General features: G+C 44.8%; 3 protein-coding genes across 3 annotated transcripts; 2 read left to right on the forward strand and 1 right to left on the reverse strand.

Annotated features, from left to right (window-relative positions):
• Positions 1–5514: 5514 nt before the first annotated feature.
• On the forward strand, positions 5515–5934 carry LOC104312173 (scale keratin). Its single transcript, XM_009929237.2, has one exon. It carries the CDS (start codon positions 5515–5517, stop codon positions 5932–5934), a length of 420 nt encoding a protein of 139 aa, XP_009927539.2.
• Positions 5935–7664: 1730 nt separating this feature from the next.
• LOC138687168 (scale keratin-like) lies at positions 7665–9892 on the reverse strand. The gene is made up of 2 exons (XM_069793132.1): positions 9792–9892; positions 7665–8502 (listed from the first exon to the last, which is right to left on the reverse strand). Exon 2 carries the CDS (start codon positions 8480–8482, stop codon positions 8027–8029), a length of 456 nt encoding a protein of 151 aa, XP_069649233.1. The 5' UTR covers positions 8483–8502; positions 9792–9892; the 3' UTR covers positions 7665–8026.
• A 2689-nt stretch (positions 9893–12581) lies between these two features.
• Positions 12582–14697, forward strand: LOC104318370 (scale keratin). Its single transcript, XM_009919598.2, has 2 exons — positions 12582–12613; positions 13881–14697. The coding sequence occupies exon 2, from the start codon at positions 13913–13915 to the stop codon at positions 14417–14419; it is 507 nt and encodes a 168-aa protein (XP_009917900.2). The 5' UTR covers positions 12582–12613; positions 13881–13912; the 3' UTR covers positions 14420–14697.
• The last annotated feature ends 8250 nt before the right edge of the window (positions 14698–22947 follow it).

Consider the following 22947-nt stretch of genomic DNA (forward strand, 5'->3'; position numbering starts at 1 on the left):
AATAATCCAAATCCTTTTGAAGGCTGGCTTTGCCATAAAAGAAAGTAAGGTCAAGGGACCTGCGCAGGAGATCCAGTTCTTAGGAGTAAAATGGCAAGACGGGCGTCGTCAGATCCCTGCGGACGTGATCAACAAAATAGCAGCTATGTCCTCACCGACTAATAAAAAGGAAACACAGGCTTTCTTAGGTGTTGTGGGCTTTTGGAGAATGCATATTCCAAATTACAGTCAAATTGTAAGTCCTCTCTACCAAGTTACCCGGAAGAAGAACGATTTTAAATGGGGGCCTGAGCAACGACAAGCCTTTGAACAAATTAAGCGGGAGATTGTTCATGCAGTAGCTCTTGGGCCAGTCCGGACAGGACCAGATGTTAAAAATGTGCTCTACACTGCAGCTGGGGAGAATGGCCCTACCTGGAGCCTTTGGCAGAAAGCACCTGGAGAGACCCGAGGCCGACCCCTGGGGTTTTGGAGTCGGGGATATCGAGGATCTGAGGCTCGCTATACTCCAACTGAAAAAGAGATATTGGCAGCATATGAAGGAGTTCGAGCCGCTTCAGAAGTGGTTGGTACTGAAACACAGCTCTTCTTAGCACCCCGACTGCCAGTGCTGGGCTGGATGTTCAAAGGGAAAGTTTCCTCTACACATCACGCGACTGATGCCACGTGGAGTAAGTGGATTGCACTGATCACACAACGGGCTCGCATAGGAAACCCCAGTCGCCCAGGAATTTTAGAAGTGATCACGGACTGGCCAGAAGGCAAAGACTTTGGAATGTTGCCAGAGGAGGAGGTGACACGGGCTGAAGAGGCCCCGCTGTATAATAAACTGCCAGAAAATGAGAGGCAATATGCCCTGTTCACTGATGGGTCCTGTCGCATCGTGGGAAAACATCGGAGGTGGAAGGCTGCTGTATGGAGTCCTACACGACTAGTTGCAGAAACTGCTGAAGGAGAAGGTGAATCGAGTCAGTTTGCAGAGGTGAAAGCCATCCAGCTAGCATTAGATATTGCTGAAAGAGAAAAGTGGCCAGTGCTCTATCTCTATACTGACTCATGGATGGTGGCAAATGCCCTATGGGGGTGGCTACAGCAATGGAAGAAGGGCAACTGGCAACGCAGAGGTAAACCCATTTGGGCTGCCGCACTGTGGCAAGATATCGCTGTTCGGATAGAGAAGCTAGTGGTAAAAGTACGTCACGTAGATGCTCATGTACCCAAGAGTCGGGCCACTGAAGAACATCAAAACAATCAGCAGGCAGATCAGGCCGCCAAGATTGAAGTGTCTCAGGTAGACCTGGACTGGCAACGTAGGGGTGAGCTATTTATGGCTCAGTGGGCCCACGATACCTCAGGCCATCAGGGGAGAGATGCAACATATAGATGGGCTCGAGATCGAGGGCTGGACTTGACCATGGACACTATCGCACAGGTCATCCACGAATGTGAAACATGTGCCGCAATTAAGCAAGCCAAGCGGCAAAAACCCCTGTCGCATGGGGGGCGATGGCTGAAATATAAACAGTGGGAGGCCTGGCAGATTGACTATATCACACTCCCACGAACACGCCAAGGCAAGTGCCATGTGCTTACAATGGTGGAAGCAACCACTGGATGGCTGGAAACATACCCTGTGTCCCATGCCACTGCCCAGAACACTATCCTGGGCCTTGAAGAGAAAATTTTATGGCAACACGGCACCCCAGAAAGAATCGAGTCGGACAACGGGACTCACTTCCGAAACAACCTCGTAGATACCTGGGCCAAAGAACACGGCACTGAGTGGGTATATCATATCCCTTATCACGCACCGGCCTCCGGAAAAATCGAACGATACAACGGACTGCTGAAAACTACATTGAGAGCGATGGGGGGTGGGACTTTCAAACATTGGGATACACATTTAACAAAAGCCACCTGGTTAGTTAATACTAGGATCCGCCAATCGGGCTGGCCCCGCCCAACCAAGACTTCCACATACTGTAGAAGGGGATAAAGTCCCTGTAGTGCGCATGAGGAGTATGTTAGGAAAGACAGTCTGGGTTAGTCCTCCCTCAAACAGAGGCAAACCCATTCAAGGGGTTGTTTTTGCTCAGGGACCTGGGTACACCTGGTGGGTGATGCAGAAGGATGGGGAAGTTCGATGTGTACCTCAGGGAGATTTGATTTTGGGAGAGAATAGCCAGTGAATTGGGCTGTATGATACCTAACTGCTAAATACCCTGCCAATGCATGTCATTGTATCTATAGTGTCTATATGCCATATCAAGGGTATTACTGTAAGAATTACCCAAATGACTGCAGGATGGACTTTGAAACTGAGCCAAGTACAACAGCGACAGAACTTGAACTGACACCCAGCAATTTCCTCAAGATCAACATCTTCGACCTGCAGACTAAGGGCGTGAGTTGCACCAAATGTACTAGCCACAAGTTCCAGAGGCAGCATACAACAACCCAACATCTCACACCATCTCTCTTATCCTGAAGAACTGTTACAACAGATGGAGCCCCAAAGTCATGGACTAAATAAAATCAATGGACACATTAGAGGGATAGCCCATACGCTAAAGGAATACCATTTGCGTGTGTGTGTGTGCGCAGAGGGGCGATGGGGATGGACGCAAGTCCATATACTTATATATATAAGACAAGGAAGTGGTAGTGGTCGATTGGAAAATGTAAGATCTGGGCATGATGTAGATGGTATAGAATAAGGGGTGGATAATGTCCTGGGTTCAGCTGGGATAGAGTTAATTTTTTTTACAGGAACCTGGGAGGTGGGGGGCATAGCCGGGGCAGCTGACCTGAACTGGCCAAGGAGCTATTCCATACCATGTGACATCATGCTCAGTATATAAAGGGGGAGCGGGCCGGGGGGTGGGCTCTTCTTTTCGGTGGGGGAAGTGGCAGAGCATCGGGTCCCGGGTGGTGAGCAGTTGCACTGTGCATCACTCTTTTTGTATACTTTTTCATTAGTACCATTGTTGTTGTTGCAATTTCTTTGTGTTGTTCCAGTAAACTGCCTTTATCTCAACCCTCGAGGTTCCAGTTTTGGTTTTTTTTTTTTTTCTCTCCTCCGTCTTCCCCCCATCCCACCGGAGGGGGGCAGGAGGAGTGAGCAAGCAGCCACGTGGTCCTTTGTTACCGGCTGGGCTGAAACCACGACAAAGATGAATTTAGTTCTGAAAGGAGAGATATTTATAGTTTTAATGCTCAAGATCAAAAGCTCAAAATAATCAAAGTGTACATTGAATTAATATCTAAATTTTTGATTTACTGAGATAGATGTGTGTTTTTGTAGAAGTTATACAGGAGAACCCCCAAATTTAACTGTATTAGAAAAAAAGAAAAACTTTCTTTTTTGAAGGAAGGAGAGCTGTGAAGTGAGATTTCAGAGTAACAGGCTAAGCCACAGTCTAATAACATTATCAACTCAATAAATTCATCCCAGAATATGCAATTATTACTGGTGTCCCACTTGCTCATCTTCTATGTGTTATCTCTGCCCTTCTTCTGTAATGCCTGCAGGTACATTGAACTGGCTCCTTTTGGCTGTTCAAAAGTGCTCAGACCTACTGCTTAAATCAAAGACCATTCACAGGTCTTAAAGGATTCCTGCAGGTCTTGTTTCACCTGTGTATCCGATAGATAAAAGCAACCTTTTAGACATCAAAGTATCTAAAGTGTCATCAAAAAGTGGACAGATTCCCAGTGAATTTCTGAAATCATAAGCAGTCAGGGATACTCAAAACTTTCAGCTCAGTTTGATCCACAAGTTTGAGAGGGTGCATTTTCCTGAAGTTTCCTTTAATTTCTAGCTTGCTTCTCAGTCATCCTTGATCCTGGTCTACAACCGATCTTGCAGCTAACCCCATCTTTGATGGCATCTTTCAATAGAGAGCAATTATGAGGTGGAAATCTGCTGGGAAAGGCAGGTGCTGGCTTTTGCTGAGGTTTCTTTCTTTGTTTATGCCATTATTGTAACACCATATCATTATCATGGTTATCATAATCATCAACACGGTTATCTTCAGACCACATATTATTTCTAAATTATGAGCTTTTCCAAATCTAGAGATACGTATGCAGATTTCCTGAGCTATAATACAGAAAAAAGCCATCTCAAAGTTTTACAAGAACATTCCAAGAGATTTTCAAATACCTCATGAGCATCCATTACTAGCTTGTACATACTGTGTCATAATTATATAAAAAGTATGCCTGGATGCATACACCCTCCTATTATAAGCGATTATCACATTAAAATAGGTAAGTTAAGGTCACTTGGATCTTTCCCTTAATCAGTTCATTGTTTATTACACTTTTTGGATCTTCCAGATTATTGTGTTTGCATTGAGTAGCTGGAGGTAGAAGTGCGCCAAGTCTGCAGAAAGAATGTTTTTACCCTTGTTATTTGTCTCCAGCCTTCATTTGAGATAGTATAATCAACATTATACCTTGAGACAAAATGGGATTTATTTTACTAAGAGATCTGTAGCTGGACAAAAGAAATTACTGTCCTCCTGGCATCCTAATTATGCGGGACTCTTAAATCAAGTCAGCTTACTTCCTCCCCTAATGCTAAAGAGAGCAATGGAATACAAAAGTAATTCCACACATAAAGCCTGGAGATAATAGAAAGGTCTGTGGTGGAGTGTGCATGTCACGCTATGTGTGGGTTTGAAGTGCCTGCAACCCACAAGTAATAAGCAAAAACAATTTCAGCACTTTGAGGAACTACCTGTTCTACAATTTGGGGTTGGTACCTAATTATGAACTCACACATAGGATGCCTAATGTCCTCCAGGCAACCAACAGCTGTATAAAAGCTCTTTGCATTAAGTCTTTCTATCCACTCCTCACACCTTTCTCACCTTCGTGAATTGGGTAAGTCAGATTTGTCTCAAACTTCGCTAAACTTAACTTGCTGTCAAGAACTCTTGATTTTAACTCAGGACCAAGTCCTCTCCAGTTACTGCCAGGCTGACAGTGATCTCTAGATTATTTGCTGCTGGAAATAATGTTTGGTTTCTCATTTGTTACTAGGTCCTGTAAAGATAGGCTGCAGAAGAAGGGTATATCAAGCAGTTTTAAATCCCAAACTTGTAACATTTTAGCTTGCCAAAGAATTCCTTGACTATTTTAGGAAGTAAAGAATAATTCATATGCATGGTTGTATATGGCTGCATTTAGCAGAGTTCTGCTGAGTTTTTAACAGGAAAGATCAAACTTATCAAGTAGAAAACGTCAACTAATAACGATGTAATACTATCAAAAATAGCTCATCTGGAAATACCAAAGACACAATTGAAAAGTACACTACTTAGTCATACTGAAGTCAAAACTAGCCTCCAGATTACACTGCTAGGAAGAACAGTAATAGAAAATATGTTTACTTCCCAGATTTGTTACTGAGACCCTGTTGGACTGCTTCATCATAACCTAATGTTTGATATTTCTTTAATGTTAACATAAATGACCATGTTTTAGACTGACTTCCATCCTTGCAAGATGTCTTGCTACAACCTGTGTTCCACCTCTGCCTGCGGCGTCAACCGCCCCCAGCCCCTCGCTGACAGCTGCAATGAGCCGTGCGTCCGTCAGTGCCCTGACTCCACAACTGTGATCCAGCCACCCCCTGTTGTCGTCACCTTCCCAGGCCCCATCCTCAGCTCCTTCCCACAGGATTCGGCTGTGGGATCCTCTGGAGCACCCGTCCTTGGGGGCTACGGGGGCTACGGCTCCCGGGGCTACGGGGGCCTGTATGGCTATGGGGGCTCCTCCCTGGATTGTGGGGGTCTGTATGGCTATGGGGGCTCCCTGGGTTACAGGGGCCTGTATGGCTATGGTAGATCCTATGGTTCCGGCTCTTGCAGCCCTTGCTCCTACCGGTACAGCAGGTACAGCCGTGGCATCTGCGGGCCCTGCTAAATCCTACAGAAATATCCCAAGTGAGCTATAACAACAAATGAGATGTGATGGTTTCACAGCTAAAGAGATCTGAACCTCCACTGCTCTGTTCCAAGACCACAGAGCTGTATCCCTTCAGCCCCCTTTGAATTTCTCCTCTTCTACTTCCAGTTTCTGCCTTAATGCTTCTCCCATGACATTTCCATGTTGCCTAGGGTAAACATGTAACAAAGTTGCTCAAAACAGTTCCTGTCTGTTCAAATCAACAGCTAAGACTCAGGAAGGAAAAAAAAAAAAAAAAAAAATCAATCACATGTGAATGTATCCCTGACTGGAGAACTGTACTTGGAGATTCTGAAAATGTATTTCTTTTCTCACTATCATTAAAAGTTTACTGCATCAAAGTTGTCATGTTCTGGTATTCTCTTCTCATGTTTTCACCCTTATTATTTGTCTTGGGAGAAATCTAACCTGTGCAGCTGTCAATAACAGTTTAAACTATGAAGTTGAACATCCTGCCCCAAAAAAACAGGGATTTTAAGTGTACAAAAGCAGCACAAAGCCCTCAGCACAGAAGGAACTACTGTCCTGCCGTCCCCATTTTTCAGATAAAGATTCTTGAAATTTTTGAAGAATTTGGCTTCTTGGTGGTACATCCACTGGTTACAGATTAGTAGTGGTAGAGAAATGAAATGGTAGATTACTAATTTTAAACCCTTTCCTAAAAAACATTAGACTTTAGTAAGAATTTCTTCCAGGTAACTCTTTGATTCATCTCCTTGAACTTCAGGATCTCACTCAAATAATTAAACTCCATCCTCAGTAATAGTCTCTGCAGAAAGTTGAATTAATATTCTGTCAACTCCTTAAAGAAAGTTTTCTGGGCCATACAAGGGAACTTTTAAATCTGAAGTGTGGGTAATGGTCTTTCTGTATAATAATGAAATCTAAGGTGTTGGATGTTTTTTGACAGAAAAACAGCTACTCCATACAGCTACACCAAGGGCTAATTCATCTATGCCAGCAAGAACAGCTGGAACAGATAGAACAGAGTTATAGTGCCTGGAAAGCTTAAAAGGTAGAAAAAGTCATAACCCTGTATACATATCCTCAACACTGTTGTTGTGTTTCCCAATTCCTTCTGCCTGGGAAACCCTCACAACAGAAACCCCCATTTTCAGCTGCTCTAACTTTCAGCCTCTCCCACAATAGTCCTCATCTAAAAGGTCTGTTAGATAGTCTACTCACCCCTGAAGAGCTCTTTTCCTTGTCGCAGCTCCAATCCTCTCCCTCTCAGCAGCTCTGTGCCAATACCCTTTACCACCCTCTCCCCACCTCCCTAAATCCCTTCTGACTCAGGAGCATCCCTCCCACCTGAGGGCCTCATCTGCCACTCTTTTGCCCATAATTTACTTTGAATCCAGCCTCAGCTGAGCCACCAGCTCTACTCCTGCTATGATCCGCAAAGATGTTCAAGTAGTTCATTAGAGAATGGAGGTTTAGTGTGGTTTCTTTCTAAACATAATGTTATTGCTGTAACCCAGATCAGCTGTGGAGGAAGGATTCCTGCCCCAAATGGGTGCACTGAGTGCAACAAAGAGTGATTGACTTTACTGATAGCTGGGCCATTTCAGCTGTGTTTTTGAAGTCTGAGCTTCAACCTACGTAAGGATTTGAGTTTCCCCATTTGCAGAGAGGAAAGTTGTATATCCATAGCAGAAGAAATTAAAACTAAAAGTTGATTTGTTTGATGCAGAGTAGAATCACTTTAATGAGAAATAAACATTCACAGAAAAGCATTGTAGAATATCAAGAATATGCATCAGAGTGGAGGCTGTTCCTTCTGTAATTGTTCTTCTTCAGTTGGACAGTGAAGTGCCATTTTATAAGAATATAAATTACTTGTTTTATCCTACCCATTATACACATAGATGGAAAAGACCGTGAGTAGAGGGTGAAGAAATTAAGGATGTGCAGTGTGCTCCCAGCTCTGTTGCAGTGGGGTGGCAGTGATCAGGACTTCACAACAGCTCCCTTGGGACCACTGCTGTGGATCAAGATTGTATCTCCCAGTTGCTGGTTAGTCCTTACTCAGGGGGTATTTCTGTAGGATTTAGCAGGGCCTGCAGTGGCCATGGCTGTACCTGTTGGACCAGGAGGAGTAAGGGTTGCAATAGCCAGAACCATAGGGTCTACCATAGCCATACAGGCCCCCACAGCCTAGGGAGCCATAGCCTCCATAGCCATATAGACCCCTATAGCCCAGGGAGCCATAGCCCCCATAGCCATACAGACCCCCATAGCCCCGGGAGCCATAGCCCCCAAAGCCATACAGGCCGCCGTAGCCCCCGTAGCCCCCAAGGACGGGTGCTCCAGAGGATCCCACAGCCGAATCCTGTGGGAAGGAGCTGAGGATGGGGCCTGGGAAGGTGACGACAACAGGGGGTGGCTGGATCACAGTTGTGGAGTCAGGGCACTGACGGATGCACGGCTCATTGCAGCTGTCAGCGAGGGGCTGGGGGCGGTTGACGCCGCAGGCAGAGGTGGAACACAGGTCGTAGCAAGACATCTTGCAAGGATGGAGGTAAGCTGCAACACACACTAATGATTAGACTAAGTAGAAGACAAAGACTTCAAAATTCAACAGTTTACATTAAAATAATGAGTCAAGTACAAGTAAATAAATTGATTTCCCACTTTGCAATCATAATCCTCTTTTTTCAAAAATCAGATTTTCGAAAACTCTCTAGAAGATGTCTACGCATACAGAAGCATATGGGAAATGTTATGCCTACCTCTGAAAGTGGTGTCCCTCATGAATATCCTGCAAAGAACTTAGATATATTTGTACACGTTAAACTGAACATTGAGAAGCAAAAACAGAGAAAGCAAAGTGACTTTGTCCAAGGTCATCTGATGAGTCAGTAGGAGAACTTGGATTTGGGTTCAGCAGGTTTACATGAGATGTAGTTCATGAATATCTTAATTACAGTAGCTTCTTCTTCCCACTCATCCCAATTTTGCTGAGAGTTGTAGGAACAACAGATTATAGGATTGTGACTGCCCAGATTGCTCAGAAAGCCATTTGACAAGACAACAAAGGACAGATGGTAGCATTATTATCCCAACTCCCACCTATGCAGCTACTGTATGGATACAGCCTGGACAATTTCAATATAAATAGTGTTTTAGTCCCTAATGTCTTTCAAAAAACTCATTTCAGATTATTCTTCCCAGGACAAACCAGGACTCCTTGATAAACCCAAGAATTCAGCCTATATTCTCCCCTCTAAATTTAGTTATTTTCTCCAAGGGTGATTTCACTCTTCTCCACTCACTATGTCCTGGAAGTCCTTAGAAGGGTTCTGAGAAAGAACATGAAAGCAAGAAAGTAAAGGACAGCCAGAAGATTTGCTGTACTGGGACAACACACACAACTTTCTCGAATATATTGCTTGTTCATCTCAGATTGCATGAATGGCTGCAGTGGTGATGCCCTTATTCAATGTTGAACCTCATATGCAAACTTTAGAATAGGTTAAATGCATTGAAGTAAGAATTATAGAATATCTCCAGTTGGAAGGGACCCATAAGGATCTTTGAGTCCAACTCCCCCCTCCTCCCAGGACTACCTAAAACTAAACCAGGTGACTAAAAACATTGTCCAGTTGCTCCAGGGTCCAGTGTTTCTGACACTGAGAACTCCTCAGAGCCCCACGCACCAAATAGGGGTGTATCTGCCACCCCAGAGGCAGCATTAGAATCTCTGTCCCAAGGCAATGCAGATACACTCGACAGTATGGTTGGTGGACATCAACTGAAGTTGAAACCAGCAATAAAAAGATACACTGATAGCAACAGAGAAGAATCAGACTTACCCAAGTCACCAAGAAGTCAAGGGAAGTGTTTGGAAGAGCTATGAGATGGAAGAGCTTTTATATTGCAGCAGCTGGAGGTACAAGAAGAGCATTGGTTGTCCAGCCCAATTTCAGGCACATGTAACTCATCAAGGTGATGAAATTGCTGTGTTCATTACTGGAGTTTATGAGTCCTTTCAAATCTGTTTGTAATAAGGACCTAAACATCACTTTAGCTTATAGAGAATTCTTTCATTTTGTAATGACTTGGGGAAAATTAATACCTGGCATTATTTCAGTCACTTCCTTGAAATTACAACAGAAATTATTAAGCCAGGTCCTCCTGTATTAACAACTGGAGAGTGTCTCATGGGTTTATCAGAATTACAAACTGCTGTCACAGGCAGGATTTTTGTTTAAGTACATATAATTCACATTACAACCTGCCAGGACAGAAGTTAAAAACTGTCAATATGATATTCAGGAAGGTTGGGGGTGGTTTCTGCGTGTTTAGTTTCCCCACCAACGGTTGGGGGACACAGCACCCTTGGGAGTCAATTATGTTTTCCAGTAGTATTTGACACTGGCTGTAATGGGCACAATTCAGCTCAGAAGAGCAGCAGCAACTCCCGGGACCTGCAACATGTGCTTTAGTCTCTAAATAGGGCTTATGTGGAAATTGAAATTTAAATTTGACAGAAAAAATGGTGAAATCCTTTGTTTTGGAGTGCTGGGAACTCTTTTCATGCAGATGTGAGCTGAATCAGTTTCTCCATTCATCAGTCACATAAACAGTTGTATTCTCTTATAAAAATGTGTAGGGCTAAGTCTGTAGAATTTCACATAGCAGATGGAGAGGAAGCCTTTATCTTCCTGAGGCTTGCTTTTGTTTTTTTAAGAGATAAACAAGGAATGAATTTCTGAAGTTAACTAAAGCTACTAAGGGATTGGAGATCCCAAAGAGACTTTTTCCAGGTATTGTTGGTTTGATGTTGTCAGTACAAAGATGGTACTTAAGAATATCTAATAGGCCTGAGGAAACCTAAGCTTTTTCAGTACAAATGGATCCTCTGGTGCAAAAATTGAAATGTGACAGAAGTGCTTTGAATTACTGACTGATTCTCAGGACTTATGACCTCCTGTAACACACTATTGTTGCTGCAAGCCATAAATCCAGAACAGGGCTGAGCTGGCAGTTTCTGTGAACAGGGAACAATTATGAACTTGGAATGCACCATGCAAAACAAAGGCTGGTTCTTCCCTTGTTTACAGATGTATTATTTTAATACTGAAGGCTCTGTGCCATAGATTATCTCTAAATTATGAGGTGGGTTTCTCAGCCTTTGAGGTGGTTAGAAGTTTTTTTGGACAGTAATATTTTCAAGCTTCCAGAAAGCAAGTCTCTTCAAATGCCATGAACTATTCACTAATGGTTTGAGAATGCATTCTTACAATCAGATTAAAGACATGTGCCTGGATTTAGGTGCCTAGCAATTATGGAATGACATCACATTAAAATATGTAAGTCAAGGTATTTGTGTCCTTGGTATAATCAGTTAATGGCTGAAAACTGGGGATTTGTGGATCTTCAGTTTTTTTCAGTGTAGAAGTATAGAATGAAATATAAACTTTTAAATAAATCCAGCATTTCATAAGCTGTATAATCAGTGTATCTTTATAATTTTCAGTTGCACATCAGAGCACAGAAACAGAGGATTTAATTATTTTCTTGAGATGTTACAATTCTATCAATGATCATCCTTTATCTGTGTAAATGATTTCTCTGTCTCTATCATAGCATATCTCCAGAGAGCTTTAGCAAGTTGCTACTCATCATGTTTCATTTAATTTCATTTCTCAGTAGTCTCCAATATTGCCTGATCTGAAGATGGACATATAAATGGATCCCTGAAGGCTTTGTATCAGGAAACGGAAAACTGGAAAATGTGGGTGACAAATGCTTCACAAAGAAAGTGCCTTGTAATCTTGAGTACAGAAAGGGTAAGTATTAGTTTGCCTCTAGACTCCAACCTGTGTTGAAATACAGTGAGAGACCTGTTAGAAAAAAATGAGTAGTTTAAAAGGAGGTTCTATCTCCACCTTCTGCTTAAAATTGTTCAAAGGACTTGCCAGCGTTTGAGAAAAAGACAGGGAGAGTAATCCACAGCTGAATGCACAACAAAGAAAGTAGGAGTTATTTCCCCAAGTCCCTTATTCATTAGACGAGGCCAGCATTTTATTCAGAAGCAAAAGCCGAACAATAGAAAACCATTTAAGGACCATAGGATGTTTTCTATGGCTTCCTTTGGGTGCAGCATTGGTCTTATATTAAGTAGCTGAGAGTGCAAATGATAAAGATAAAAATGACGACCCCAAAGTTGCTTTAATGGAACTCCATTTCATCTGCAGGTATCTTACAGCCTGGATTTAATGGAAAAATCTGTGCACATCAGCTGACAACAGCCATGCAGTGAGCAGCCAAGTTTTGCCATTAATAATGGACAAGCTAAGGAAGAGCGTTAGTATAATTGTTGTTGTAACGCCAAGGATGTGAATGGAATGATAACAGGAATGAATATGACATTTAACCATTCAAGGTGAAAGAGGCTTCTGTGATGAAATGTATCTATGATATTTCATGAGACTTTGAACCAACAAATAAACAAATAGTCAGCAAAACTTTGAGGACCTATGTGTCATATTAGTTTCATGTTTGCCCCAATTATGCACATGAACAAATTGCACCTTAGGTGATCCCCATGATCTAGGGAACTGTATAAAAGCTCTTCCAACTCAGGGCTCTTCATTCCACCTTACTTGCTTTATTCACCTCTGTGAAAAGGGTAAGTATCATTCTATGTGATCTCTTTCCTAAAATTCTGGTATCTCTTTTCTGCTGGTTTTAATTAAGGTCAGAATAATCCATAAGTATTCGAAGATTCTTAGTAATGTTGGATTATTTCACTGTGAATTTATTTTTCTTACTTGGTGTTGGACATCCATGTATTCGGGTTTAAAATGGTAAAACTATGTTTTTCAAAAATTATTGTTTCCTGTTAATACAAATTTGAGCTATCAAAGCAGCTTCCAAAGCATCATCAGAAAGCTTGTTCAATCACTGGGAATTTTTTAAAGATTTTGCATGTGAGTTTTTGATATGTGTCTATGTATATGCATGTGTTTGTTGAGGGGACAAGCTTAACCAGAAAGAATATAGAAGTATTGCCTAAAGAAGTATTGGAAAACAGAGATGAAACTAGGAGATCCTAACCTACCCTTTACTTTGTCCATGCTTTGAGCAAGGAGTTGGACTAGATGACCTCCAGAAGTCTCTTCTAATCTAATATTTTATTGGTTCTAGTGGGGAAAAAAAATTGTTTACAGGCAGTATTCCTAGTCCTTCCATGGGATCCTATGGTGAAAGTCTTTCTGAAGAGCTCAGATCCCAACATACTTATCTGCAGTAGAAACCTAGCCCTTGTTATCTGAGTGTACCAGTTTCCCACCTGGGAAATCAGACAAATAATCTTTTCACCCACCCTGTGGCCCCCAAACTACTTTGCAACCGCTTCAGGGCAGGGAATGCCTTATTTAATCTGTGTTTATAGCAGGTTCAGCATACTGGCAGCATGACTTTAGCTCCTGCTTCTGGAAGCACATTGCAAGTCAATATGACAGAGTTGTTCTTCCGGCTACCCATTAATTTACCACAGGAGTTTTGCTGGTTGTCAGGTCACACTGTTTTAGCTAGTATAAAACAAACATGAAATGACCTTTCAGATACAGACGTTGTAAGAGTGGCTGCAAAGTATAGCGGAAGTAATTTACAAAGATAATATTTTTGCAGTGTTTGGCAGGGGCGTAGAACAAAGAACTACTTCATAAAGGGAACCAAGTAGAAGAAATTAGGAATGAGACCATAAAAGAGATGACTGATCAGTGTGCAATCTGGGCAATGGTGATTTACAAGAGGGAGAGAGACCTCATGAAAAATACTGAAGAAAAAGAAGGACAATCAAGACCTGAAAGATAAAGCCATTATTTTAGTCCATGTGTCCAAATTTCAAACTCTTTTTCCCACTGAATTTGTGTCTTTCGTTTACTCCCCAGTGTGTGTTGCAGCTTACCTCCATCCTTGCAAGATGTCTTGCTACGACCTGTGTTCCACCTCTGCCTGCGGCGTCAACCGCCCCCAGCCCCTCGCTGACAGCTGCAATGAGCCGTGCGTCCGTCAGTGCCCTGACTCCACAACTGTGATCCAGCCACCCCCTGTTGTCGTCACCTTCCCAGGCCCCATCCTCAGCTCCTTCCCACAGGATTCGGCTGTGGGATCCTCTGGAGCACCCGTCCTTGGGGGCTACGGGGGCTACGGCTCCCGGGGCTACGGGGGCCTGTATGGCTTTGGGGGCTATGGCTCCCGGGGCTATGGGGGTCTGTATGGCTATGGGGGCTATGGCTCCCGGGGTTATAGGGGTCTATATGGCTATGGAGGCTACGGCTCCCTAGGCTGTGGGGGCCTGTATGGCTGTGGAGGCTCTCTTGGTTACGGGGGTCTATATGACTATGGTAGACCCTATGGTTCTGGCTATTGCAACCCTTACTCCTCCTGGTCCAACAGGTACAGCCATGGCAGCTGCGGGCCCTGCTAAACACAACAGGAAAATCCACTGAATAAAGTACAAGTAAAAAACAAAATGCAGATTCACCAGTGAGCAGATGAGTGACAGCTTTGTTAAAGCACTCACAAACCCTGTTCAGTGCAGTGCTTTCTGCATGCTCTGCACCTCTCCTTTTTTCCCTTTGAATTTTTTCCTGGTATTGTCATGGGTTCAATTCCTTACTATCTTCTACTTTATCATACTTGTGACTGAATGCAGTGAGACTTTTAACAGCGTCTTTCAAAATGTGTTTGTCTCTGACATCTTGGATACACATTCTTAATATTGCAATGTATTTTTGTTCTTTTCATTCTCATTAAAATTCTGTTGCATCATTTAAAATAAGTGTGTTGTGGTTTTGTGTTCTCATCCATTCTGAATTTGCCAACTTTTCTGGATAAAGCTGCCTGTTGTACATACGGCTGTGATAATATTGTGCAAATCTTGCCCACATAGTGAAAATCTCCATGAGGAGCCCTTGCTAGGCCTGTTTCACCACTGAATTGCAACAACATGGTCACAACGTGCTGTCCATAGATGAACAGCAGCCTTCTCTACAAATACTTTATTAGACTCCTGTCGTGGTTTCAGCCCAGCTGGTAACAAAGGACCACGCGGCCGCTCGCTCACTCCTCCCGCCCCCCTCCGGTGGGATGGGGGGAAGACGGAGGAGAGGAAAAAAACCAAAACTGGAACCTCGAGGGTTGAGATAAAGGCAGTTTACTGGAACAACACAAAGAAATTGCAACAACAACAACGGTACTAATGAAAAAGTATACAAAAAGAGTGATGCACAGTGCAACTGCTCACCACCCGGGACCCGACGCTCTGCCACTTCCCCCACCGAAAAGAAGAGCCCACCCCCCGGCCCGCTCCCCCTTTATATACTGAGCATGATGTCACATGGTATGGAATAGCTCCTTGGCCAGTTCAGGTCAGCTGCCCCGGCTATGCCCCCCACCTCCCAGGTTCCTGTAAAAAATTAACTCTATCCCAGCTGAACCCAGGACATTATCCACCCCTTATTCTATACCATCTACATCATGCCCAGATCTTACATTTTCCAATCGACCACTACCACTTCCTTGTCTTATATATATAAGTATATGGACTTGCGTCCGTCCCCGTCGTCCCCCCCCACACACACACACGCAAATGGTATTCCTTTAGCGTATGGGCTATCCCTCTAATGTGTCCATTGATTTTATTTAGTCCATGACTTTGGGGCTCCATCTGTTGTAACAGTTCTTCAGGATAAGAGAGATGGTGTGAGATGTTGGGTTGTTGTATGCTGCCTCTGGAACTTGTGGCTAGTACATTTGGTGCAACTCACGCCCTTAGTCTGCAGGTCGAAGATGTTGATCTTGAGGAAATTGCTGGGTGTCAGTTCAAGTTCTGTCGCTGTTGTACTTGGCTCAGTTTCAAAGTCCATCCTGCAGTCATTTGGGTAATTCTTACAGTAATACCCTTGATATGGCATATAGACACTATAGATACAATGACATGCATTGGCAGGGTATTTAGCAGTTAGGTATCATACAGCCCAATTCACTGGCTATTCTCTCCCAAAATCAAATCTCCCTGAGGTACACATCGAACTTCCCCATCCTTCTGCATCACCCACCAGGTGTACCCAGGTCCCTGAGCAAAAACAACCCCTTGAATGGGTTTGCCTCTGTTTGAGGGAGGACTAACCCAGACTGTCTTTCCTAACATACTCCTCATGCGCACTACAGGGACTTTATCCCCTTCTACAGTATGTGGAAGTCTTGGTTGGGCGGGGCCAGCCCGATTGGCGGATCCTAGTATTAACTAACCAGGTGGCTTTTGTTAAATGTGTATCCCAATGTTTGAAAGTCCCACCCCCCATCGCTCTCAATGTAGTTTTCAGCAGTCCGTTGTATCGTTCGATTTTTCCGGAGGCCGGTGCGTGATAAGGGATATGATATACCCACTCAATGCCGTGTTCTTTGGCCCAGGTATCTACGAGGTTGTTTCGGAAGTGAGTCCCGTTGTCCGACTCGATTCTTTCTGGGGTGCCGTGTTGCCATAAAATTTTCTCTTCAAGGCCCAGGATAGTGTTCTGGGCAGTGGCATGGGACACAGGGTATGTTTCCAGCCATCCAGTGGTTGCTTCCACCATTGTAAGCACATGGCACTTGCCTTGGCGTGTTCGTGGGAGTGTGATATAGTCAATCTGCCAGGCCTCCCACTGTTTATATTTCAGCCATCGCCCCCCATGCGACAGGGGTTTTTGCCGCTTGGCTTGCTTAATTGCGGCACATGTTTCACATTCGTGGATGACCTGTGCGATAGTGTCCATGGTCAAGTCCAGCCCTCGATCTCGAGCCCATCTATATGTTGCATCTCTCCCCTGATGGCCTGAGGTATCGTGGGCCCACTGAGCCATAAATAGCTCACCCCTACGTTGCCAGTCCAGGTCTACCTGAGACACTTCAATCTTGGCGGCCTGATCTGCCTGCTGATTGTTTTGATGTTCTTCAGTGGCCCGACTCTTGGGTACATGAGCATCTACGTGACGTACTTTTACCACTAGCTTCTCTATCCGAACAGCGATATCTTGCCACAGTGCGGCAGCCCAAATGGGTTTACCTCTGCGTTGCCAGTTGCCCTTCTTCCATTGCTGTAGCCACCCCCATAGGGCATTTGCCACCATCCATGAGTCAGTATAGAGATAGAGCACTGGCCACTTTTCTCTTTCAGCAATATCTAATGCTAGCTGGATGGCTTTCACCTCTGCAAACTGACTCGATTCACCTTCTCCTTCAGCAGTTTCTGCAACTAGTCGTGTAGGACTCCATACAGCAGCCTTCCACCTCCGATGTTTTCCCACGATGCGACAGGACCCATCAGTGAACAGGGCATATTGCCTCTCATTTTCTGGCAGTTTATTATACAGCGGGGCCTCTTCAGCCCGTGTCACCTCCTCCTCTGGCAACATTCCAAAGTCTTTGTCTTCTGGCCAGTCCGTGATCACTTCTAAAATTCCTGGGCGACTGGGGTTTCCTATGCGAACCCGTTGTGTGATCAGTGCAATCCACTTACTCCACGTGGCATCAGTCGCGTGATGTGTAGAGGAAACTTTCCCTTTGAACATCCAGCCCAGCACTGGCAGTCGGGGTGCTAAGAAGAGCTGTGTTTCAGTACCAACCACTTCTGAAGCGGCTCGAACTCCTTCATATGCTGCCAATATCTCTTTTTCAGTTGGAGTATAGCGAGCCTCGGATCCTCGATATCCCCGACTCCAAAACCCCAGGGGTCGGCCTCGGGTCTCTCCAGGTGCTTTCTGCCAAAGGCTCCAGGTAGGGCCATTCTCCCCAGCTGCAGTGTAGAGCACATTTTTAACATCTGGTCCTGTCCGGACTGGCCCAAGAGCTACTGCATGAACAATCTCCCGCTTAATTTGTTCAAAGGCTTGTCGTTGCTCAGGCCCCCATTTAAAATCGTTCTTCTTCCGGGTAACTTGGTAGAGAGGACTTACAATTTGACTGTAATTTGGAATATGCATTCTCCAAAAGCCCACAACACCTAAGAAAGCCTGTGTTTCCTTTTTATTAGTCGGTGAGGACATAGCTGCTATTTTGTTGATCACGTCCGCAGGGATCTGACGACGCCCGTCTTGCCATTTTACTCCTAAGAACTGGATCTCCTGCGCAGGTCCCTTGACCTTACTTTCTTTTATGGCAAAGCCAGCCTTCAAAAGGATTTGGATTATTTTCTTCCCTTTCTCAAAAACTTCTTCTGCCGTGCTGCCCCATATGATGATGTCATCAATATATTGCAGGTGCTCTGGAGCTTCACCTTTTTCTAGTGCAGTCTGGATCAGTCCATGGCAAATAGTGGGGCTGTGTTTCCACCCCTGGGGCAGTCGATTCCAGGTGTACTGGACGCCCCTCCAAGTGAAAGCAAACTGTGGCCTGCACTCCGCTGCCAAAGGAATGGAGAAAAATGCATTAGCAATGTCAATTGTGGCATACCACTTAGCTGTCTTTGATTCCAGTTCATATTGAAGCTCTAACATATCTGGCACAGCAGCGCTCAGCGGTGGCGTGACTTCATTCAGCCCACGATAATCTACTGTTAGTCTCCAATCCCCATTAGATTTCCGCACGGGCCATATGGGACTATTAAAGGGTGAGTGAGTCTTGCTGATCACTCCTTGGCTCTCCAATTGGCAAATCAGCTTATGGATGGGGATCAGGGAGTCGCGGTTGGTGCGATATTGCTGCCGGTGCACCGTCGTGGTAGCAATTGGCACCTGTTGTTCTTCAACCTTCAGCAACCCCACAACCGAAGGGTCTTGGGAGAGACCAGGCAGGGTAGACAGCTGTTCAATCTCCTCCGTCTCCAATGCAGCTATACCAAAGGCCCAACGGTACCCTTTTGGGTCCTTGAAATACCCCCTTCTGAGGTAATCTATACCAAGGATGCACGGGGCCTCTGGGCCAGTTGCAATGGGGTGTTTATGCCACTCATTCCCGGTTAGACTCATTTCGGCTTCCAATACGGTTAGCTCTTGGGATCCCCCTGTCACACCAGAGATACAGATGGGTTCTGCCCCTTTATAACTTGATGGCATTAGGGTACATTGTGCACCAGTGTCTACTAGAGCCTTATATTCCTGTGGGTCTGACGTGCCAGGCCATCGAATCCACACTGTCCAGTAGACTCGGTTGTCCCTCTCCTCCACCTGGCTGGAGGCAGGGCCCCTCTAATCCTGGTTAGAATATCTGTTACCCACTTTTTGCACATGTGAATCAGAAGTCCCTTCAAGAGGATCAGAAATGAGATCGGCCCATCTACTGCGCCCGGGGGACTGCTCACGGGAAACTGGAGCAGCAGTTTTCCAAGAAGAATCTTCTTTTCTGGTTGCTTTTTCTCGCAACTCCCGTACCCGTGAATCCAAGACTGAGGTAGGTTTTCCATCCCACTTCCTCATGTCCTCTCCATGGTCACGCAGGTAAAACCACAGGTTAGCCCGTCGTGTGTACTTTCTCTCTCCTCTCTCTTGGGCAGAGGAACGCTTACTCCCAATAACTGCAATGCGGGCCTGTACAGGTGAGGAGGAGGACATATCTACTTTGAATTGCTGGAACTCTCGGGACAATTCCTCTACAGCTGAGACACAGGCCCGTAGGGAGGAAGAGAGACTTCCTTCATATTGCCGGAGTTGGACAGCCAATTCATCCACCGTTTGTCCATAGCCTTCTTTCCAGGACATTACTGCCAATGAGTTGGCATAGGTTGGTGGTGCACTTCGTAGAAACTTCCGCCACATCGGTTGTGTGCATTGGACTTCATCTGGATCTGTGGGTGACTGCGCATTTTCTGGATCATTATAAATCACCTCCAGCACGGCTAATTCCCTCAGGTACTGGATACCTCTCTCCATGGTGGTCCACTTGCCTTGGTGACATGTAACTTCATCCCTGAAAGGGTATCTTTCCTTTACACCTAACAGAAGTCGCCTCCAGAGGCTGAGGACTTGTGTTTTTCTCCCAATCGCCTTGTCGATACCCCCTTCTCTAGACAGAGATCCCAACTGCTTGGCTTCCTTACCCTCTAATTCCACACTACTAGCCCCATTATCCCAGCATCGGAGCAGCCAGGTAACAATGTGCTCACCTGGGTGGCAGCTAAAATCTTTTCGCATGTCACGCAACTCACTCAGGGATAGAGATCGGGTAATTATTTCAGGTTCTGCCTCTTCCTCCTGTTCTCGCGATGACCCTGGTTCATCTTCATCTCTCACCGAGCGAACTGATTTCTTTGTGTGTTTCTTTTTCTGTACAGGGGCGACTGATACTGGCACAGGTTGGTTCTCTGGTTTAGTGGCAGTATCTGTCACCGGGGTAGGGTTAGCCATGGTACCTGTTGTCGTGGTAGGGGCAGCCACGGTGCATGTTGTCGGGGTTGGGGTAGCCACGGTGCATGTTGTCTTGTTTTCCATCTTTTCCCCCTTTTCCCCCTGGGGGTGCTGCATAGTATCAAGCAGGGTTTGGTAGATACCGGCCAGGGCCCAGCACAGTGTAGTGAGTTGTGTGTCTCTGGGATAGCCACAGCATTTTCCTTTCAAAAATTCTATCACTTCATGAGGGTTCTGCAGTTGTTCGGGAGTGAACTTCCAAGTCACTGGAGGTGAGAAGTTCTCTAGATACCTGCCCACATCCTCCCACACGCCATGCCACCCATGAATATCCAGCTTTGGGACAGATCTCTGGGTGGTACTCTTAAAGAGCCTCTTTGTAGCCCTAGACAAGACCTGAAACATAGTCAGGAGGCATAGCACTAACAGCACACAGGCTTGCGCATCCCAAGGATATTCAAAATTCTCGAAAACTGTTGTAATTAGTTGGAAAGAGAAAAGGGAGGGGAACGGATGGGGGGAAGTATCCCCCCCTGACTTCCCCATGGGTTGGGTGTAATTACCAATAAAATCCGACAGAAGGTGCCCAAAGTCTGGAAATGATATCACTGCCTCATACAGATAACAGCTTAACCTCATGACCAGTGATGTAATCATTTCACAAGTCGACATTGCCCAGTACAGCAAAATGATAATCCCAATCACTCTCCCAGAGATGAGATACGCAACTACAGGCAATACATAAAGCATATAAGAACTTACAAAACGCCACCATGTAAACAGCTGAATCAACATTGTGACTAACATCTATTTATCTAGTATAAGAAATGCGTATGACAAATTTGTTTCAACACGCTCTGGCCAGATCTGTCGTTATCTCAACCCTTCGTGCCCCACGTTGGGCGCCAAAAAGGACTGTCGTGGTTTCAGCCCAGCTGGTAACAAAGGACCACGCGGCCGCTCGCTCACTCCTCCCGCCCCCCTCCGGTGGGATGGGGGGAAGACGGAGGAGAGGAAAAAAACCAAACCTGGAAGCTCGAGGGTTGAGATAAAGGCAGTTTACTGGAACAACACAAAGAAATTGCAACAACAACAACGGTACTAATGAAAAAGTATACAAAAAGAGTGATGCACAGTGCAACTGCTCACCACCCGGGACCCGACGCTCTGCCACTTCCCCCACCGAAAAGAAGAGCCCACCCCCCGGCCCGCTCCCCCTTTATATACTGAGCATGATGTCACATGGTATGGAATAGCTCCTTGGCCAGTTCAGGTCAGCTGCCCCGGCTATGCCCCCCACCTCCCAGGTTCCTGTAAAAAATTAACTCTATCCCAGCTGAACCCAGGACAACTCCCCATTCACGAGTTTGAGTTTGTGCGATAATTCTTTGAACTACAAGTGACTATTCACACACTGAAAGTTAAGCTCTTACTTATTCCACTGCAGACTTCTAATCCAATGTTGTACATGTAATTACACCTCCACCGCTCGTAATGGAAGATTGGTGACTGATATTAAGTGAATTTCAGATTCTGTGTTTCTCTAGCACAGACCAGCCTAGATCCATGCTATTAAATTGTCTCGCTCTCCAAAATTCTGGCTGTGTGCAGATGATGCTTCCTCAAAACCACAATAAGGACCATGTGCATAATTTCACGGTATATCAGACTGAGTTTGTGGGTTTGGGACTTCTTTGGTTCTGTTTAAGTTATGTATACATTAAATATAAATAAAATTTGTGTATATATTATATAGGTAGCCTAAAAACGAACAAAAATACTGCACTGTACATGGCATAGCTTTTTAAGTTATCAGTAAAGCATGTAACCATCTTCTGATTCAAGCAGATGCTTATCTCGCAAGATAGTTTTCTTTATGTGGTTCAGCTGCCAAAAGATCTTAGGCTACATATTTTACTACAGTAAAAAGGATGGCTAAGCATAACATAACAATGTTCAGAGGACATCCAACTAGATACTGAAGGCAGAATATGAAAAAAGAAAGGCAAGATCTGCTGTGCATGCCCAGCTCCACTCTCTGTAACTGGACAGTGCTTAAAGCACACTTCTCAGCACGTGTTACCTAAAAAGTCAGCTATAAATCTTCCTTTTATTTGTTTTTATTTAGTTGCCTCTGGTAAATTTAATAGCTTTTCCAGCAAGAGCCACAGTTTCCACAGCGGTATCCAGTATCAAAACAGCCAGAAGGGATGTTCTACTTGCTGCCAGGTCCTAAAAACCTGTAAGAAAATCTGTTGTGATAAAGACTACTATAACAAAAGCTCCCATAACAAAAGGAGGCCCTAAGTATGGGTGCTAACAGAGATCCCACTATCCTGTCCTGAAGGAAGGAACTAAGCACCTGGGCTGGTAAGGTGATGACAATGGATGGTGGCTGAGCCAGTGCCCTCAGGTCAGGGCAGTCAGCTCCTTGCAGCTATGGGCACTGGTGCTGGACGTGAATTGGCCGAGTGGAAACATGACTAAATATAAGTGTAACACAGCACAAATTCCCCTGGAGCAGGAAGAAAAGCTTAGATCTCATGGAAGTGGGAAAGGCACAGAAGTCTGGATCCTCTGCAACACTAATTTAGTTCCAGATCCATCTCACCTAATTGTAGCTACCCCGCCA

This window comes from Haliaeetus albicilla, chromosome 10 (genome assembly GCF_947461875.1).
Source record: "Haliaeetus albicilla chromosome 10, bHalAlb1.1, whole genome shotgun sequence".
NCBI lineage: Eukaryota > Metazoa > Chordata > Aves > Accipitriformes > Accipitridae > Haliaeetus > Haliaeetus albicilla.

What these genes read in the sequence shown, in the direction of transcription:
- LOC104312173 (XM_009929237.2), top strand. Translation starts at nt 5,515, where the DNA reads ATGTCTTGCTACAACCTGTGTTCCACCTCTGCCTGCGGCGTCAACCGC.
- LOC138687168 (XM_069793132.1), bottom strand. Translation starts at nt 8,482, where the DNA reads ATGTCTTGCTACGACCTGTGTTCCACCTCTGCCTGCGGCGTCAACCGC.
- LOC104318370 (XM_009919598.2), top strand. Translation starts at nt 13,913, where the DNA reads ATGTCTTGCTACGACCTGTGTTCCACCTCTGCCTGCGGCGTCAACCGC.